Genomic DNA, 18,174 nt, shown 5'->3' on the forward strand with positions numbered 1-18,174 from the left:
ATAAGTATTACTACTCAACAATACAAGGCACAGTCCAGTTTGGCAGACTTGGCAAAGAACCAATTACTGCCCAAGCACTGACTGAGAGTCAGATTTTGTTCAAATTGTGGCAAGTGTGCTGAAGGTTTATCAGTAATGAATAAAATGTTCAAAAACATCTTTGTAAAATTGGTGCACGCTGTTGTCAATGTGGTAACAGTTCTGAACTTTTTTTACCTTAGTTAATCTTACCCTAGTCAATATTTTCTTGTAACCTGAACATTAGTTACACTGAGTTGGTCTTTATTAGTCATTATCAACTGTCTACGTTTTAGTGAACACCTTGTGAGAAAGAATTTGCTCTTGTAACTAATTTAGGGAGTGTGTCAGGGACCCAGAACAAGAGAGCACCAAGACTGGGGACCCAGATGAGATTTTGATTAAGGTCAAGCTGAGCTTGAATTGAGCAACGTTATGGAGTGATGTGTCAAAATGCCAATGTATAGGGATGAAGTGGAGAAGACTTTTGGGCTCAAGTTTTATGACAGAAGAGCCATCCTGTCACCTTGCAGTATCCTCACAGTGGCCGTCTGCAGTATCATGCCTGGTAATAAAGTACTCAGTTGGCTCTAGTTTGGATTTTTCAAATGCTGGGGGGCAAAGAGACATTCCAGCTTCTGCGATTAGGAAACTGCAAAAGACCCATTATAGAATTCTGCTGTCAGCTGGACCTTTATCACCCTGGGAAATCTTACTGTATGCAAGAGTATGCTGTCACTCATTTACTGCTGCTGCTTATTTGACTCTGCCTATTCCTATGGTTTCTTCCCAGTTTGGCTGCTTCAGTCTCCGCTGTCGACGGTCCTGCACTTGAAGGTCACAGCAGCCTGATGTTGCCTTCACCTCAGCACATTATGGGACAGAAATGCCACATCACAATATGACCAGCCTGGCCTGTGTCTGAGACGGGCACTTTAACGAGTGTCTTGTCATTCTCTGTAGCTAAGCTGGCTGGCAACTCCTTTAGGAAGCCATATTATTAGATTTCTCAAAAACAGATCAAAAAGCTGTTTTTTCTTTTAAAGGTAAAAGCGAATGGGGGCAGGCCCTGAGAGCAAGGATCTTTGTGGTTTTCACAGCTGTGTGGTTATTATGTGAGTCTATTAAAGATGAGATTATGATGTGGTATTATAAGTGCAGGAGTCAGATAACCTTTTTAAGTGTCAGATTTGAATTGGCACCTTTCTGCTAGATGTCTAGCGTAATATCTAAATCTAGCTAAATCTAGTCTTGTGTCTTACACAATCATGAACTCCTTGTTCTGTGGCAGTTTCAGGGCAGTGGACATCTTCAAACTAACAGCACGTGTGTTGTGTGTCTGGTAGGATTTGGTATAGTTTTGTATTGCCCTCTGAATCTTAGAAATAAGCTCTAAGCTCATGCTTTCTTGAAGCTGTAAATGTAAAAAACTTAGGAGTTATAGGTATGAAAGAAATGTCTTTCTGAACCAATAGTACTGAGAAATTGTGAGAACTGATGCTCTAATACAAGTGAATGCTGGGAAATATCAGAATTTCCTGAATTTAACATTAAAACTTACCAAGACATATTTGCTAATCATGAACCTAAGCTACTGAATTTGAGGTGAAGCAAGATCAGTAAGTATAATTCTGGCTTATGGAGGTGAGCCAGCATGGGGCTGAAGGCCAATAAAGATTTAGTTCAGTTTTTTAAAGTTTCGATTTTGCTTTCAGAACTAATATTTAGGCAGTAAAGTTGAGAGATAAATTTCACTATGCGTAGCGACACATTTTTTTTTTTAACTCTTAGCTATTAATACCAAACTGTACACATGTTAAAATAGATTGGAATTGAAAGGTTAAGTGTTATCCTGCAGATTCGATAAACTCAGCAGTTGTTGTCACAGGTCTTTAAATGACTCTATTGATGGTTTTTATTTTTTTCCTCTTTCAGTGCCTGCCATTGCGTGCTAAGCTTTCTCTTGGCTCTGCCTGGCAGGAAAAAGGGGAAACTAGAAAACCCCATTAGTTGTCCATTTGCAGAATATCCAGGCTTTACTCTCAATACACAAAGAAATACAACGGTAGGAAGTTGTTTCACATCCGAGCCAAGATAAGGTCCTGGAGGTTTATTATTTTTGTTGCCTGATAGCATCAGGACTGGGGAGCAGGGGGCAGAGAAGGAACAGCAGATCAACATCCCATGGGGACAACAGAAGGGAAGACAGACAGATAGCCAAGTGCCGACAGCTTCAGTCAGTGCTCCCAGAGGAAGTGTTGGTTTCACCAGATGAAATTAATACACAGAAGTCTTTACGGAGGCATTCAGATGTGACATTGTTTGGGGGGCCTGGCTATATGGCAGATGTATAAAGCAGTGAATCATATGTTTACATATAATTAGGTCTGTATTGACAAGCCAGTTTTTCCTTTTGTTTAATAATTTCCTACATTAACATCAAAGAGCTTGTTTTTATAAAGAAAACACATTTCCCTTTTTGTTTTGCTTTGCTATAGCTCTGTATGAACATCAAACAGAAAATCATGACTCACACAAAAGAGACCTATGTATGTAGGTGTAGATATATCCATATTCATTTATAGCCTCTAAAAATGGATGCAGTGTTATAAAATTTGCTTCATTTGAATATACTCAGGTAATCTCTTCTGTGTGATCCTGTGTGTCCCTGCAAATTTTGAGAGCGCCTGATAATTTCACTATGCTTATTAACCTTCAAATACATTTGAAAAATTGGGTAGCATTTAAGATTCCAATTTCTGGCTCAGGAATTGCTTTGTTAAATACTCTACAGAAAGCTCAGTGTAATGCTACCAAGACTTTGGTGGTCTAAGTGGTAACTCTATGCAGAAAATACTACAAAATTTTTTTTTAAAGGTGAATTAGCTTAAAATCTTTGGAAGAGGGAGCTGTAATAAAATCTAGGCTTGGTAGAATTTGCCTCATTTGTTTTAAAATCTGTTTTAAAAAGTGTTTCTAGACTCTAGGAATAGTGTTTCTAAACTCGACAGAAATAGCCCAAATACAGAGTTTGGGCAAAATAACTCAGCATTCAGGACTTGAGAGCAAAGTTGGGAAACATTTTCATCCAAGCTGTGGGAACTAAAAAAGCCTTAAAGTAAGTGTATCAGAAAACAAGGCAAGAGGAGTTCAGGAATGTTTCACGTTGAACAGCATTATTAATAATGTTTACCCGCAAGTGTGCACAAGAGGCTGTTCGTTAGCATTGAGTGCCATTTGATTAGTGTTTAATGGAAATTTTCAGTGTAGAAGTTGCTTAGTTATTGTATGTATATTCATGCTGCATTAGAAAACTGAATTTAGAATGTGCAATAAATATTAAACCATCTGGTTTTTTGCACTTTTTGTAGTGGATGTTGTCCTGCACATTTTTAAAGGATAACTTTCTCTGAAATAGTCTGAGCAAAGGCAATAGCAGTGGAGCTCCCTTCACAAAGAAATTAGTATCCATTCTTTCCATCCTTACAGCTTTTTCAGTGTGAGATAAGGTCTGTCATGTTTCTACTTGGACTATCAAATAGCACAAACTTATTGGAAACCAGCAGTGGAGGATGCCAGATTTTTAGATTAACACAGCTGAAGTTTTCCAATAGTTTTTACTTTAATTCTACCTCCCTTTTTCTTTTTTTTTTTTTTCCTTTAAGGCCGAGCCCCTGACACTGGAACTCTCAATTTGGAGAAAGTTGGAGTGAAAATTAATTCTGAAACTGGAAAGATCATAGTTGATGCCAGTGAAGCTACTTCTGTTCCTCACATTTATGCAATTGGAGACATAACAGAGGTACTGAGTCTACATAAACTATTTTACAATAACAGGAAGCCAACCTTGTTCCTGACTAATAACTGGTCCTCAGATGTCGTCATGCTTTAGCATTTATCTTAGTGTTTTGCTCTTTTTCATTTTGCACAGCTGTAGTGTTTGTGCCAGCCACCTGGGTCAGTAATTTCCTTCACATGGATCTTGTGAAGTATCTCAGCATTAGAGATTATTACTGATGTTTATCAGGGAATACATCATTGGTCAGAGGCTACTAATAATGTCTTTATCGCTTCAGTTATCTTTCTAATAATGTTTTTAGCACTTCAGACATATGACTTCATACTGCCTGTGAATGCTGGTTGAAAGCAGTTCTTACCTTTTGGAGTTGAATACACTTACTGGGAATGACTGTGACAAGTTCTGTAATTACATTTTTACTATTTGGGGGTTTAATTTATATTAGTCACAAGACTGATATATGCTGCCTGACACAAAATGCTTCTGACAAGTGTGTCTTCCTCTAGAAAACAAAAAGTTATTGCTGCAAATACTAAATGTGTCTGACTTCTGTTCATGAATTGGTTTGGATGTTTTGGGGTGGTTGTTTTTTTGAGCCAGCACTGGGCCCTTGTGGCCAGGAGGGCCAGTGGCATCCTGGGGTGTATTAGAAGGGGGGTGGTTAGTAGGTTGAGAGAGGTTCTCCTTCCCTTCTACTCTGCCCTGGTGAGACCACATCTGGAATATTGTGTCCAGTTCTGGGCCCCTCAGTTCCAGAAGGACAGGGAACTGCTGGAGAGAGTCCAGCGCAGGGCAACAAAGATGCTGAAGGGAGTGAAACATCTCCCGTGTGAGGAAAGGCTGAGGGAGCTGGGGCTCTGGAGCTTGGAGAAGAGGAGACCGAGGGGTGACCTCATTAATGTTTAGAGATCTATAAAGGGTGAGTGTCATGAGGACAGAGCTAGGCTCTTCTCGCTGACAATCAATGATAGGACAAGGGGTAATGGGTTCAAATTGGAACACAAAAGCTTCCACTTAAATTTGAGAAGAGACTTCTCAGTGCGGGTGACAGACACTGAACCAGGCTGCCCAGGGGGGTTGTGGAGTCTCCTACTCTGGAAACATTCAAAACCCGCCTGGACACTTTCCTGTGTAACCTCATCTGGGTGTTCCTGCTCTGGCAGGGGGATTGGGCTAGATGATCTTTTGAGGTCCCTTCCAATCCCTGACATTCTGTGATTCTGTGAAATCTGCTGACCAATCCTGACCTCTTCCCCCTCTATGTAGACGTGTTTCTTCCTGTGTGTCTTCATCTTCATCTGAATTACTTGCCATTTCCTTTTAAACTGTGTTAAAACTCTTTCCTGCTCAGCTATTTATCCTTTTTTATTCTTTTCTTACTCTCCACAGCTTCTGTGTCCTGTCCAGTCACTCAGAGCTTTGGGATTATGGACATAATTCCTCTCCTTTTTTCTCACTTCACATACAGGTTCCCTCTGTACTTGTCACATTTTGCACTGGGATATTTCCTACGGTTCTCTTTCTGCTCACAGTGACCTCCCACAGCTGCTTGTCTCTGACATACGCCTTGGTTGGCCCTCCTGCTTTCCAAACTTTTCTTTTTAATTTCATCCAAGAAGCAGTTATTAGAGGCAATGCTGGCAGGGCCTTAGATTGTGTTGCTCATTTTGCTGCCAATCTGCAGTGTTATTTTGGGCAAGTCATTTCCTTTAAGTAAGAAGTATAAAGCTGGAGGCAGGATGCCCTCTTCTTTCCTACTCTAGATCTAAAAAATCAGATCTTCATTTATTTGTCATTTTCATTTTGTTGTTAAAACTTGGATTTCCTTTTCCTGCTTTTGTCCTATTAGTGCATGTTTTTGAACTTGAAGTTGTTCAGTAGGCACTTCTAAATGTAAGTGTTAAAAACAGCAACAACTGTGTCTAGTGTACAGTTGGGGAAAAACTGACAGTTACATCAGTGCTGTACAGAAATATTCTCTTAAGCTTTTATCTGCATATGGGCTCAATATAGGGAATCAAAGAAATCACAGTATACTAGTCATGCATTTGTAAAGATAGAAGGAATTATTGCCGTTATCTTATCTGACTCCAGTACGTGAGCCATATAATTCCACTCGCTAAGCAATGAAGTTGAATACTTAAATTAATTTTGTCTTTTATTTAAAGCAGAATTAATTTGGATAATAAATTTCATTGGCACGGGAACCAGCAGTGAAGAAGTTCTGTGCTTGTGCACATCTCAAAGAATACACACAGAACAAGCAAGTGCATCCTGCTAAGAACCACAAAGCTGTAGAGCTAGGTGTGTGATATTTGCTGGGCGAGACCTACCAAAAAAACACAGGAAGGGGAATCTTGTTTCCTCTGAATGAGCATCAATGATCCCTAATATTGCTTATAAGAATAAGATATTTTTTTTTTCTCCGGTGTTCCTGCTCAGGATTTCTCTTTGCTCTGATCTCTCCCTGTCAGAGTCTCTTTGCTACAAAGTGCTATTGCTCATGCAAGTAATTCTGAAGCTCTGCTCCTCCTTTCTTTACCATGCCACCTCAAGTAGACGCTAAACTCCTACCAAACAGCAAGAGCTATGTTTTTGTTTTCATTCGGTTCCCTAGCTGAAGGGGGAGTGAGAAGCAAAAGATGAGCTTCCTAAGATGCTCAAAACGGCTGTTTTCATTTAGGAGTCATACCCAGCTGGCACAAATGGGAAACTATGTGTACATGGGTGTCTTGTTGCACCCTTGTATGGCAAATGGAATCCTAATGTTATGCAAGCTGTTCATTTGGAGGAAAGAGGGGGAAAAAAACCCCAACCTTCCAGAGATCAGTCAGTTTGTCAACTATCAAAAAAAGTTTTTCAAGCCTTGGCAAAATATTATTTTCAACTGACAGGTTGCATTTATGCATTTTCATCCTGTGTAACCAGGATGAGAAAGATCAAGCTGGAATTCTAGTTTGAAAATTTTTTCAGTGCTGATATAAACTCTCTGAGTTAAAATTCTTCCTCCAGTAGTATTTTGTTGAAAAGCATGGCACACACTATAAAGAAATTCTCTCAGAGGAGGTTTATCATATGGTCATGCTGCTATACAGCTGTCATATTTCAAAGGGTGTTATAACAAAGATGTGTAGAGAAGGTGGAATGTACAGCATGTTGCTTTGAAGAGAAATAAGACCAAAATGAGTTGTGTTAGAACAAATACACATTACTTCAAAGCCTTGAAAACTCTCTTAGGAGCCATTTCATTTAAATGTATAATACATTGGAGGATTCTTATGAACAATTCGTATCCATAATAATCAGCAAAGTAGTTCTACACATGACTGCAAAGTGAATGTTCATTTCAAATATTTACCAGGGAAGGCCTTTAGGTCATTGTTTATGAGAAATTGGGCCTTATCTGCATGGATGTTTTAGTAATTAGTTGGGTTTTATGGAATGCATGGCAGTGCTTTCACAATTTTATCTCTTGTTCTAATCTTCTATTCATTTCTGGAATGCCAAAACAACATCTGTATTTCCTGCTAGAGAAGTGATTGGCAGCCATGTTTCAGGCGAATGTGTATAAGGAAAAACAAATGGCAAATTTCATCTGGTAAATGACACTTATGGACTTGAGAGTCAAAATGCTGGATTTGAAAAGCTGTGATTTGGTGGATCTTGGGGGGGAAAAAAGGGATGAATTTGCAGCTTTCTGATTTGTCATGAGCTGTGGGGAAAAATAAGTTAGTCTTCATTAACAATTAGAATTGCAGTTTCTGTTATCAGGTTAGACAGCGTTGTTTCAGTTTGGTTTTTTTGCAATGGAATTTTTAACTTAAGTGGTTATTAGTGCAGATAAAAAACATAAATGGATGTTAATATGAAGATAATTGAAATCATGTACTGAAGTAAATGGTATCTAATACCATGTGCTGAATCTATCTAGCAACATACAGAAAAGATAAGCTGGGAAAGAGGAATGGATTCCGATAAATGCTGAAAAATTTCAGGATAATGAAAAACAAAGTTTGAAAAACTTGAATGCATGTGGTGGGGAATGTTTATTTTCTTTTCTGCTGAAGACAGAGGGCTTATTTTGGATGGCTACCTCCAAATGGGGCTTTGGAGAAGTGTGACAGGTGTTGCATCTAGGTAAAGCCTGTGTGAATCAAAACTTTATGTTTTACAAAGTGGTTTGTGTTGTCCCACAAAGGTGTTTTTCAGTTACAACTTTCTCCTGTCACTGCATCATCCTTCTAGATTTGGGACCTCTTTCCTCATCTCAGACAGGCATTTTGATGATATGTCTCAAATGAACTCTTAAGTAACTTTTTTTACCAAATTTATGTAGTTTCTTAGATCTTATTAAATTACATGAACTGCTCTTCCTCAGACTATAAAAAAATCCTTTGAAAATGCCTTGCTTCAATTTGCAAAAACTTCCGGCTTCCTCAAAACTAGTACTGGAGTTCTGGTTCTCAAGTGATATCGTGCCAGCCCTCAAAATTAGGGTTCTGGCACACGGAGTAGCCCTGTTTGTATATAAAAAGTAGCCACAACTCCTGACTTGAACTGGAGCATGTCCTGGTCATATCCTGCTCTCATTCCATTCCTCACTTGCAAGAAGACAGTTATTTGCCAATAGCAGTCCTGTTTGTGCCCCTGTCTATACCAGAGCCTCAGACTAGGACCAACTCAACCTGTAGGTTGCAGTGTTAGCAGAATAGTGTTCTCCTTCTCCAGGACCAACAGAAGAACTCAGTGCCCACAGCTAGCTAAGTTTTGTGCCTGTGTTCTGTAAAACTGTGATGGACAACTCTTTTTTTAAAATCCTGATGTTGAAAAAACACTCTCACTTTATACTAGGCTTTTCCTGCTTTAAAAAGATCATCTGAAAAGTTTCTTGATGACTTAGTATGGAAAGAAAGGGGGAAGTGAATGGTTAGCATGTGGATATCCTCTGCTTTTCAAGGGGTGACATGATAAGAGACAAGGCTTTGACACATTGATGGTGTTTGTTTCCCCCATCAAGACAAATGTTAAACTCAGAGACTTATAAGCGTGTTTGGACAGAAATTATTACTGCCTCCTCTATCTGAAGCCCTGGCTACTAGGCTGGAATTCCAAAGATTTGGCCGCCTTCTGACCATTGTCCCAGGAGAAACCCTTGGATGCTATTTCTCTCTTAGTTAAACCAAAGTTATGTGCTCTCTTCTTAGGGCCGTCCTGAATTAACACCCACAGCAATAGCTGCAGGAAAACTGCTGTCTCAGCGTCTTTTTGGCCAGTCTTCAGAATTGATGGACTATGACAATGTGAGTTATTTCTTTTTTCGATAATAAAAGCGAAATCTTACACTTTCTTTCTTAAGAATGTTTAATGGAATTGCATTTTGTCATCTGGAATCCAGCTTTGATAGTAGCCAAAGTAGATGTGTGTGACAGCTACTCTTCTCGGTCATGCCAAAGTCTCCCCTGTATTTGCTGTGCAGCTGCTTCAGATGGTTCAACAGTGACACTTTCTGTTTCCTCGAAAGCAGGTACCTACTACAGTTTTCACTCCCTTAGAATATGGTTGTGTTGGACTGTCAGAAGAAGCAGCTGTGCAGTGCTATGGATCAGATAATATTGAGGTATGGAAACATTTTTAATTTTATACTTGGTGTGAGAGTTGCACTACGAAAAGACAGAAGTTTCACTGTTGTAGCAGGCAACATTTTTTGTGCCCAAATACTATGTTTGCAATTAGGGAGCTGCTGTCTTCTGAAAAGCTCAGGACTTTAAAAATATTGCAGCAGGTTGCAATGGAAACTGTTACCTGGTGGCCTTAAAATTATTGATAGGATGTGGCAGCTTTAAACCAGCTGCCATCCTAATAGGTTATAATGTGCAACATCATTAATTAATGACGATACTCCTTTTAATTTGTCAGTACTGTTGGTCAGGTTCTTTAGTCTAAATTTTTGGATTGGCCCCAGAAATACTCACACAAACTGCTAAGTGTCTTCGTGGCTAAAACATATTGATATAATGTACCTGGGCCTTGCATAGTGAGGAAGAAATCTGTTATAGCATGTATTCACACACAGCCCTCTGATACAGGGAGGGAGATCAAGGTACTAATGATGGAGAAATTCACAGTCAGTATACAGTAAGACAAAATTCAAACAAGTCACCCATGGATGAGATGTCCAGTCAGTTACTAGTTTTGTCTTTTATGATTCTGAAATACAGTTTATACTTCAAAAATCTGTTCCAGAACTGTTATCTGGGTTTCTTGATGCTAATGCCATCTAGAATGATGTCAATTACTGTAACACAATTGTTCTCATCTGTTTAAGGCAGGCAATTGATGTGTGTATGTCGTAATATCCTGATGTCATGTATTTATTGGAGGGCAAGTTCAGTTGATGGATTTAGCTTGGAGCCCCAGGCAAAATCACTTACGAAAAATAGGCGTTTACTATTCAGAATGCAAAAATGACAGTTTGGGTTTTCTTATGGCATACATCATTATAGCTAGGAAAAGCTGCTTGGATTTCATTATTTTCAGTCAACACAGTATTAAACTTTTGGGAGAAGCTTAAAGGAACAATACTTACATTTTAAATTTGAGGCATTGGTTTGAGTAACGTGATTATTTGTGATTTTTTTTCAGTTTTGTTTTTAATCTAATGGTTTTCTAAGAAGAGTTTGTGTTAAACGCTTACTGTGCTTTCCCTATTTTTCTTTAAAATAATGAACAGGTTATAAATGTTAATAATTTTTTTTTTTTTTTTTTTTACAATATCATAAATATGTAGTAATAGTAGTCATTATAATACTGAATAGCAGGTTTTGACATAGTAGTACTCTCTTTAACACAAAATGTTATTGTTTTCCTTACCAGGTATACCATGCATATTATAAACCTTTAGAATTTACAGTGGCTGAAAGAGATGCAACTCAATGCTATATGAAAGTGAGTGTTGTGAGCTTTTAACTTGCCTCTAACTTAAAACAACAGATACGGTACAGCTAGCTTTAAAGAGGACTGTTTGGCAAAAATCTCTCTCAAGATAGATGAAAGTTATTCTTAGTGACAGCCTGTTTCTCTGTTGTTGCTTCAAATGTTTAATATTCATTATATCTGCTATTGCATCTTGAAATTGCTTTACAGATATCACCAATTTTTGGAGCTGACATTCTGCTGATTGATACTATCTTTGAGCAGCCTCTTAAGGTCCTAAGAAATACTCCAAATTCTATAGAGATTAATCTCTGCTTCCCCCAGCAATGTTCTTAGGTAGTTATATGCAGTATGAGTTGCCATCTCTTGGGGAAAGTATGTTACCTTCAAAACAATTAAGCACAAGGCTTACAAAACTACAGCAACTGGTCACTTGAAATGTGTCTTTTCCTAAAACAATCCAGTTGCCTCAGTCTTGAAAAGGTTTTTGATGCACTTCCCCATAGTAGAGGATCTTAATAAAATGAAGTGTAGTGTTGGTAGAATATATCATAGTTTTCTTTTTCTTTCTTTTCTCCTCAATATCAGGGAACAATAATTTTGGAATAAATGTAGTAACTCCTGTAGGTCTGTCACAAACGATGAAAGTAAATATTTGAGAGTAAAGTAGTAATAGCATACTAGTAAACTTGAGTGTTTAAAACTCTAATGCAAGAGGGTTTTTTCTTTAAAACTCCTCAATATCTGAAGTACCACATCAGCATTGCTGCTCTTCCTGGGATTCCTAATGAAAGAATCCAAGCCTTTACTGAATAGCGGAACCTATTAGATTAGTGATGATTTAATGCTTGATGGGAGGACACAGAGAGAGACTGACTCTCTTTTCATAATTTTAAAGATGATGTCCTTAAAGGAACTAAAGTTTTCAGTAAGTTCTCTAATAAAAGTTAAGTATGCAGTGACTCAGGCCGTCCCAGATACTTATTAATTCACCTTCATCTTTGCCTCCTTCCAAGGCCTGACCCTTCATTAGATTACTTGGCTGATGTGGTAAATGTATCTCAGCAAACATGCTGCTGTAAGTGACTGAATCACAAAGGCACAAAAGATCCTGTAACTGGTAGTTGTCATCTTTGGAAATACAGCTGATTAGCTGCTGAGAACAACTGCACAGGCTTGGAGAACTGCTGAGGTGGCCATTCAGTGTCAAAATAACACTGGTCTGCTTACTGGACTACAGAAGGTATTTTGAGGATTTCATAAAAATGACAGACACAAAGTATTCAATTCAACACAAATGATTGTTGTCAGTGGCTCCCTCAAGTCTGAAATGTACGCTAATAAAGCTTTGATTCAGGAAAGTGCTTAAGGACAAGCATAAGACCTATTGAAGTCAGTAAGATTTAAGCAAGTGCGTAAGTTCTTGGCACACGGGAAATAAACAGCTGAACTAGGATTTCAGGGCACTTCAGTTTCATTTAATTCAACTTTATGCCTTATCTTTAGGTGTTCTAAGAAAAGATCTCTATGTAATGTATTGTTTTCAGATGGTGTGCTTACGAGAGAGTGAGCAGCGAATACTTGGCCTTCATTTCATTGGACCAAACGCAGGCGAAGTTATTCAAGGATTTGCTCTTGGAATCAAGTAAGTACAAAAGAATGTCTCTAGCTTCTAAAGCCTGCTTTTTAAGTTATTGTAAGATTATAAAAGATAGCTGCCTAGTTTTGGCAACACTATAAAGTATTCATGCTTTTTGTTACTTTTATGTAGCATTGCACATATTTTCACTAAAAATGCTGCAGTTCTTCATTAAGTTGTACTGGATTTAGTTACTGTAATACTGGATATAGTTAAGGAACAACTGAGGAAGATATATTGTTGGCTTGATATAGTTAAAGTGAGGAATAAAATTGTGCATTAACTTACTAACGTTGGTTTCCTCAGTGTAGCTTCTTTTGCAGTCTATGCACAGGATATGAAATCACCATATAGTTTTGCAAGTCACTTCTTTAAAAGGATATTTGTGCTTTTCATAAAAACCTTTCTTTACACCTGCCAAGCATTTCTTTTCCTAATCTCATCTTTAAATGTGCTCAGCCATTGCTCCTCCAAAGCTCAGTGAAGACTTGCGTGAACTTTTTTATATCTGGAGTATAAGCTAACCACAATATGATACAGTAAGAAAGAAACCTCTGTAGGATGACAGGAGAGGGGAGGTACTTTTTTCTGGAGCTATCTGATAATTGCAATAAGAATAACTTACCCAAGTAGGTGAAGCTTTGTGATCTTTTTTAATATTTTGTTTAAATATTAATATAGAAGTCCTCCCTTTGAAAGAGTAAGGAGTGATTCTGGGTCCTCTCTGGTTAAATGGAGAATTCCTGCTATGCCTTGTGTGTGCTACAATTATTTCTTTTTTTCTTTTCATTTATCTTCTTATTGCTGATTCAAATTTTCAGAAATGTTGATTTGTATATTTACATTACTTAATTATAGTTTTTAACTTCCCTTTGAAGAAAGTAGTCTGGGACACAACAAATCACCCCCAGTTGTGGTGGTAGTTAATTTTCCTAAATACCATCACCATTTTATTGCAGTTTTAGTCTTACGGTGTGAGTGACTAGCGTAAATGAAAAGCAGAAATTATTAAGAAGGCAGAACCGCAAGTATCATGTGAGGAATATCTTGGAAATCACTGATTGCAGTGTACCCTCAGTACACATTTTCAACATGTGTTTGTAGTCCATTAATTGCCAGTGGTATAGATTCTAGAACTACATTTTTTAGGATGTCATTGTTTTGAAGTTTTATCCAAAATAACCAGTGAAAAGGAAGCACATGAAACTGGAGTGCTTTTTTGCCTCGCCTGAGGGAAATTAAAACTTGAGCCACAGTAAGAGGTTTTCCAGCAGGTCAGATTCTTGTATTGGTTTCTATTGTATTTCACAAATCCGGAGCTTTCAATGTGGAACAGGCACTGTAAGAGCTGCTGTTCTCCTTTGTCAAATATTAGGTCTTCAGTCTCTCCAAAGGATGCTTTTCCACCTTCCCTCCTCAGCACTCTGTGCTCAGAAACTATTTTTTGCTTGTTGGTGCTCTTTACTTGATGGGGACAGCAGAAGACATCTATGGCTCTCTTCCCTGTATTTTGTAGAGTGAGAGAACATTATTCCATAGAGAGCTTGAAACAATTCTTAAATTTAGGGCCATTTCAGCTATTCTTACAGGAAGACTTGCCAGGAATAGCAGCTCAAAGGAAAGTCATCAAGTCTAAGAATGTTATTGGATAAGTAAAGGAATTAAGCAAGTGGGATTTTAGTTCAAGGGGTTTTTTTGGTGGTGGTTTGTTTTTTCGAATGAGCGGGTTTTTTTGTTTTTTTTTTTCTTCCTGCTTATAACATTGATAATTTCAGTGTAAGCACCAGGCTTTCTCTTAAGATTATGGAAGAATGTTCTGGTATTACTTCCTTCAGCAGATTCTTGCCAGTAGTCCTAATCAAGATTTTCTTCCTCTATGTGTATGTGTGTGTTTTTCCATCTGCCATTAGAGCTAGTGAAACACACATGTATGTACAAGAAAAGCTGAAGACGGCAGTTTTGTCCTGTGTTTTTGCCACGGACTCAGTTGTGACTTGGGATGAATTGCTTAATTCTCTTTGTCTCAACTGTTGTTGACAATTCTTCCCTACCTAACAGCTGAAGCTGACTGTTTAAATGTTGTTGTATAAGTGCCTGAGAAATAAGAGACAGCACTTTTTGAAGAAAAAATGCAACTCCTCTACCTGATAAAATGGACAAGCACAAAATTACTTTGAACTTTTAGAACACTATGGATGTTTCAGATTAATAGTGTTTGACTTTGTGGATCATGGTGGTTCTTTTTTTTTTTTTTTGGTAGATGTCGTGCTACATATCCTCAACTAATGAAGACAATTGGCATTCACCCTACCTGTGCTGAAGAAATTACCAAGTTGCACATTACAAAGCGTTCTGGCTTGGATGCAACAGTCACAGGCTGCTGAGGTTAAATACCGTCCCTGGAAAGAAGGAAAAAAGCACAACATATGTTTGTAAAGAAAAGGGGCACTTGGTGTTGAAACAGCTTTAATGGTTCAAGTTCCAGGAATCTTTCTCGTTCTCCATGTAGACAGCCTTCTCACAGCTAAGCAAAGAAATTGTCCTCACACCATCACAGTTCTAAAACCAATGCAGTCCTGCTATAAAAAAAATATCTTCCTTCTGAAGTATGTATAGCTCTTCTCTAGCTGGGAGCTAGGGAATAACCGCAGTTTTATGTATGTAAATATAACTGAAGTCAGTGACATCTGAGGCCATCTCCAAACTAAAGAGCTGTCATCTGAGTTTCTCTGTTGACATGACTGACTGCCAACAGCAGTGTCTCACATAATGTTCATACAGGTGCTAGGAATTGGACAGGGCGTCCCTTAGAATTTTTGGTGATGATACTCTCTCCTAAGTATCTGGGTAGCTCATTCCTGATCCTAATCTTGAACACTGAGACTCTGTACTCACTAGTAGAAACAAGTTCCCAGAGTGTGTAACAATGGGTAAGCAATCATCTTTGGGTTTTTTCTTTAAAATGTAATACGCACAGGAATTTAATATAAAATCACTTATCACTGAAGCTGTGCTGCTACTGGATGAATCCCAACGGATTAATCAGTGGCAGCCTGGTCATACCATTATGGTGATGGCCAAGATGAATGAGCTCAGAGGTGCTAAAGAAGGAGGTGAATTTTATGGTGACTTCTCTGCCGACTCTTGAAATTTCTCATTCAGTTCAGGTTAAATTGACACATCTCACAAATTACTACTTGAACACCATATATTAAGCAATGCTGACAAGAAGAATCAAAGCCATTAATAATCCAACTCATGCAGCATTTTCTGTTTTATAGAATGCAGAAATCTGGCTGACAGAGCGATATATTTTGTTGGGGTTTTTTTCAAGATTTTTGTCACTGAGTTGGGTACTGCATCTCAATGAATTTAGATCTGGCTCTAATAAAACGTGTTACTGAAGGGAACTATATTGAACAGTGATCTAGAAAAGAAATGGTCCTGCTCAGAAGAACAAAGATAAAAAATAATTACCTGCAAACTTTTTGGGCTTGGAGTATTGGCCAAGTAAGAAAGTATTTAGCTCTTGCAAATTTCTGCTTATTTTCGTGCTATCCAGAAGGGGGAGATGCTGGCTAATTTGTGACAATAAAGAAACAGACATCTGGTAGTGAAGCTTCTTTAGCAGAACCCTGTCAAAGAGGTAGCCTGACAAAGGCAAATACAAAACGAACTGCACTGAATTTCCATCCAAGTTGCAGCGGCCTGTGTTTCGGTAGTGTTGCCACTTAGTGACCCTTTACAGAACAGTGAATGTAGGAAGAGATCAGCTGGAGGTAAAACAAAATGTATCCTTTTTGCAATGAATTATATCAGTGGTTTTGTGTATGGAATTTGATATTTTCACAGGTGTCTTTCTGTTTGTTGCACAGTTTGGAAGAATAGCCTGATGATCATGTATATCTTTGCTATTTTTTCTTTGCTGTTTGACTGCTGCAGCATGCAACACAGACAAAGGGTTGGTTTGTTTCAAGTGTGAAATCTTTTTACCATGAGAATTGTAGCTGTCAGAGAAGTTATTAGACAAAAAGTGATCAGACTTTCCTTCTAAAATATGATGTAATGCTCCCATTGACACTAGAATACTCCATTTTCAAAGATTTGTTCTGAATTAAACAACAGCAAAAGAAATCTTAAAAGCTTTCTTTACAAAGTTTCCTAATTTTTGTGGTCCGTAAAAGAGGAAGGAATGATACAGTTTGACTGCAAGTGGCATTCCCTATCAGGTCTGCTGGTGCCATTTTTCATCAGTGAAGTCATCCATAAGCTCATAGTTGAAAAGAAATCTTTTGAGTGGAAGTATAGTTGAAAGTGTCTGAATATTGCAACTGCCTTTAGAAGAAATTATGAAAACTTTTTATCTGTCTATAAATGTGTGCATACGTGCACATTCAGAAGTTCCTGTTTCCTTTAATAAATGTCTTATGAGTATGATACAGCCAAAAACCCTACTAGATATTCCCAGTTGTTAAAAAAAAAAAAGGAAAGAAGTAGTTCATAGTAAATTGGATTTTTTAAAAAAATGTTTTACTTAATATTTCAAAACATTGAGATGCTGAGCATCTTGGTCTAATTTTGCTGTAAGAAACATTCCACCTCTGACTAAACTGCAATGCAATTATTTTTTGTAGTCTCTACTTATTACAGTCCCTTTTGTACACATAAAAGAAAGCATTGGTGTTTAGCCATGTGAAAGCCCCTTCTCTTCTCTGTCCTACCAATGCATCCAGCAGACTGAGTTGTTTGCTGCTACAGACAAATGGAAACATGAGTTACTTTCATTCATCACAAAGTTCAAAATAATTACTCGCAACAAGAAGCAAAGAGATCTGAAGGAAATGTGTCCTCAGTGTACGTGGGGTGTGAAACTCAGGCACGTAATCGTTCTCAGAAGTAATAGAACTCGCTTGGTTTTAGAATTGCGGGGTGGACTGCATGAAAATCGATCCTGTATCTTGAACAGCAGCATGGTTCTGTTCCTCATTGAGTGGAAAATTTTGTTGCCCTCATGAAGTAAAACTAAACATATATTCACACCTACATTACCCTAATATCAGAATCAACAGCAAGACAGAATAATGACAACTACTGTGACTGTGCTTTTTTTCCTGAAGGATTCACCGGGGATGGTCCTTAAGATTTGTTTTTAAAAGCCTGACTAATGTAAATTTAAATTACTTATTTACACTGCAAATTACTGATTATATGTGAAAATGTTAGAGAAAAAAAAAGTCAGGCTTCTTGTGGAGATGCCAGCTGATGAGGGCTTGTTTGTCAAACCACGCCATGGTGCAAACAAGTCTGAGCTTTGCTGGGTCCCTTATATATGTGATGCAAATATTTAGTTGTTGTGATTTAATGAATAAAAAATATTTTTTTTTCTAGCAAGTGTTTGTGTTTGTTTGATTCTGCACATATGCCTTCTGCTAACAAAAGATTTATTTTTTGGTCTTAATGCTGTTTCTCTTGGTTGAGGTGTGTGCTAGGGAAACAAAGTAGTATACAGACTCAGACCTTTTAATAAGGAAATGTTGATACCTGTCCGTCTCTGATGTGTAAACTGAATAGCCATGGAGATTATTCCAGTCTGGACGACTTTGTTTTTTTAAATTAACAGAACCTCTGGACTTGGTAAGTACGGTTTCAAATACTCTCCTGTCTATTCCAGCTAATGAGGTCTAACAGGTATTTTCACAGTCCTTGTGTGTTGACGTGCTTCGTGAAGGCTCATCAAGAGGAAACTCCCTTGAAATACAGTGCAGTCACAGTGTCATACAAGGCT

The 18,174-nt window shown here is 38.0% G+C and overlaps 1 protein-coding gene across 2 annotated transcripts in view; it reads left to right on the forward strand.

The window, feature by feature from the left end:
* Positions 1-17,780, forward strand: part of TXNRD2 (thioredoxin reductase 2) — a 35,116-nt gene extending 17,336 nt beyond the window's left edge. For both annotated transcript variants that reach the window (XM_065852018.2, XM_065852016.2), the window contains exons 12-17: positions 3,684-3,820; positions 9,022-9,117; positions 9,342-9,434; positions 10,691-10,762; positions 12,298-12,395; positions 14,650-17,780. In XM_065852018.2, the coding sequence (XP_065708090.1) occupies positions 3,684-3,820; positions 9,022-9,117; positions 9,342-9,434; positions 10,691-10,762; positions 12,298-12,395; positions 14,650-14,773 (620 nt within the window). In that variant the 3' untranslated portion in view covers positions 14,774-17,780. The remainder of the gene's footprint in view (positions 1-3,683; positions 3,821-9,021; positions 9,118-9,341; positions 9,435-10,690; positions 10,763-12,297; positions 12,396-14,649) is intronic.
* The last annotated feature ends 394 nt before the right edge of the window (positions 17,781-18,174 follow it).

Source organism: Patagioenas fasciata, chromosome 17 (assembly GCF_037038585.1).
Source record: "Patagioenas fasciata isolate bPatFas1 chromosome 17, bPatFas1.hap1, whole genome shotgun sequence".
NCBI lineage: Eukaryota > Metazoa > Chordata > Aves > Columbiformes > Columbidae > Patagioenas > Patagioenas fasciata.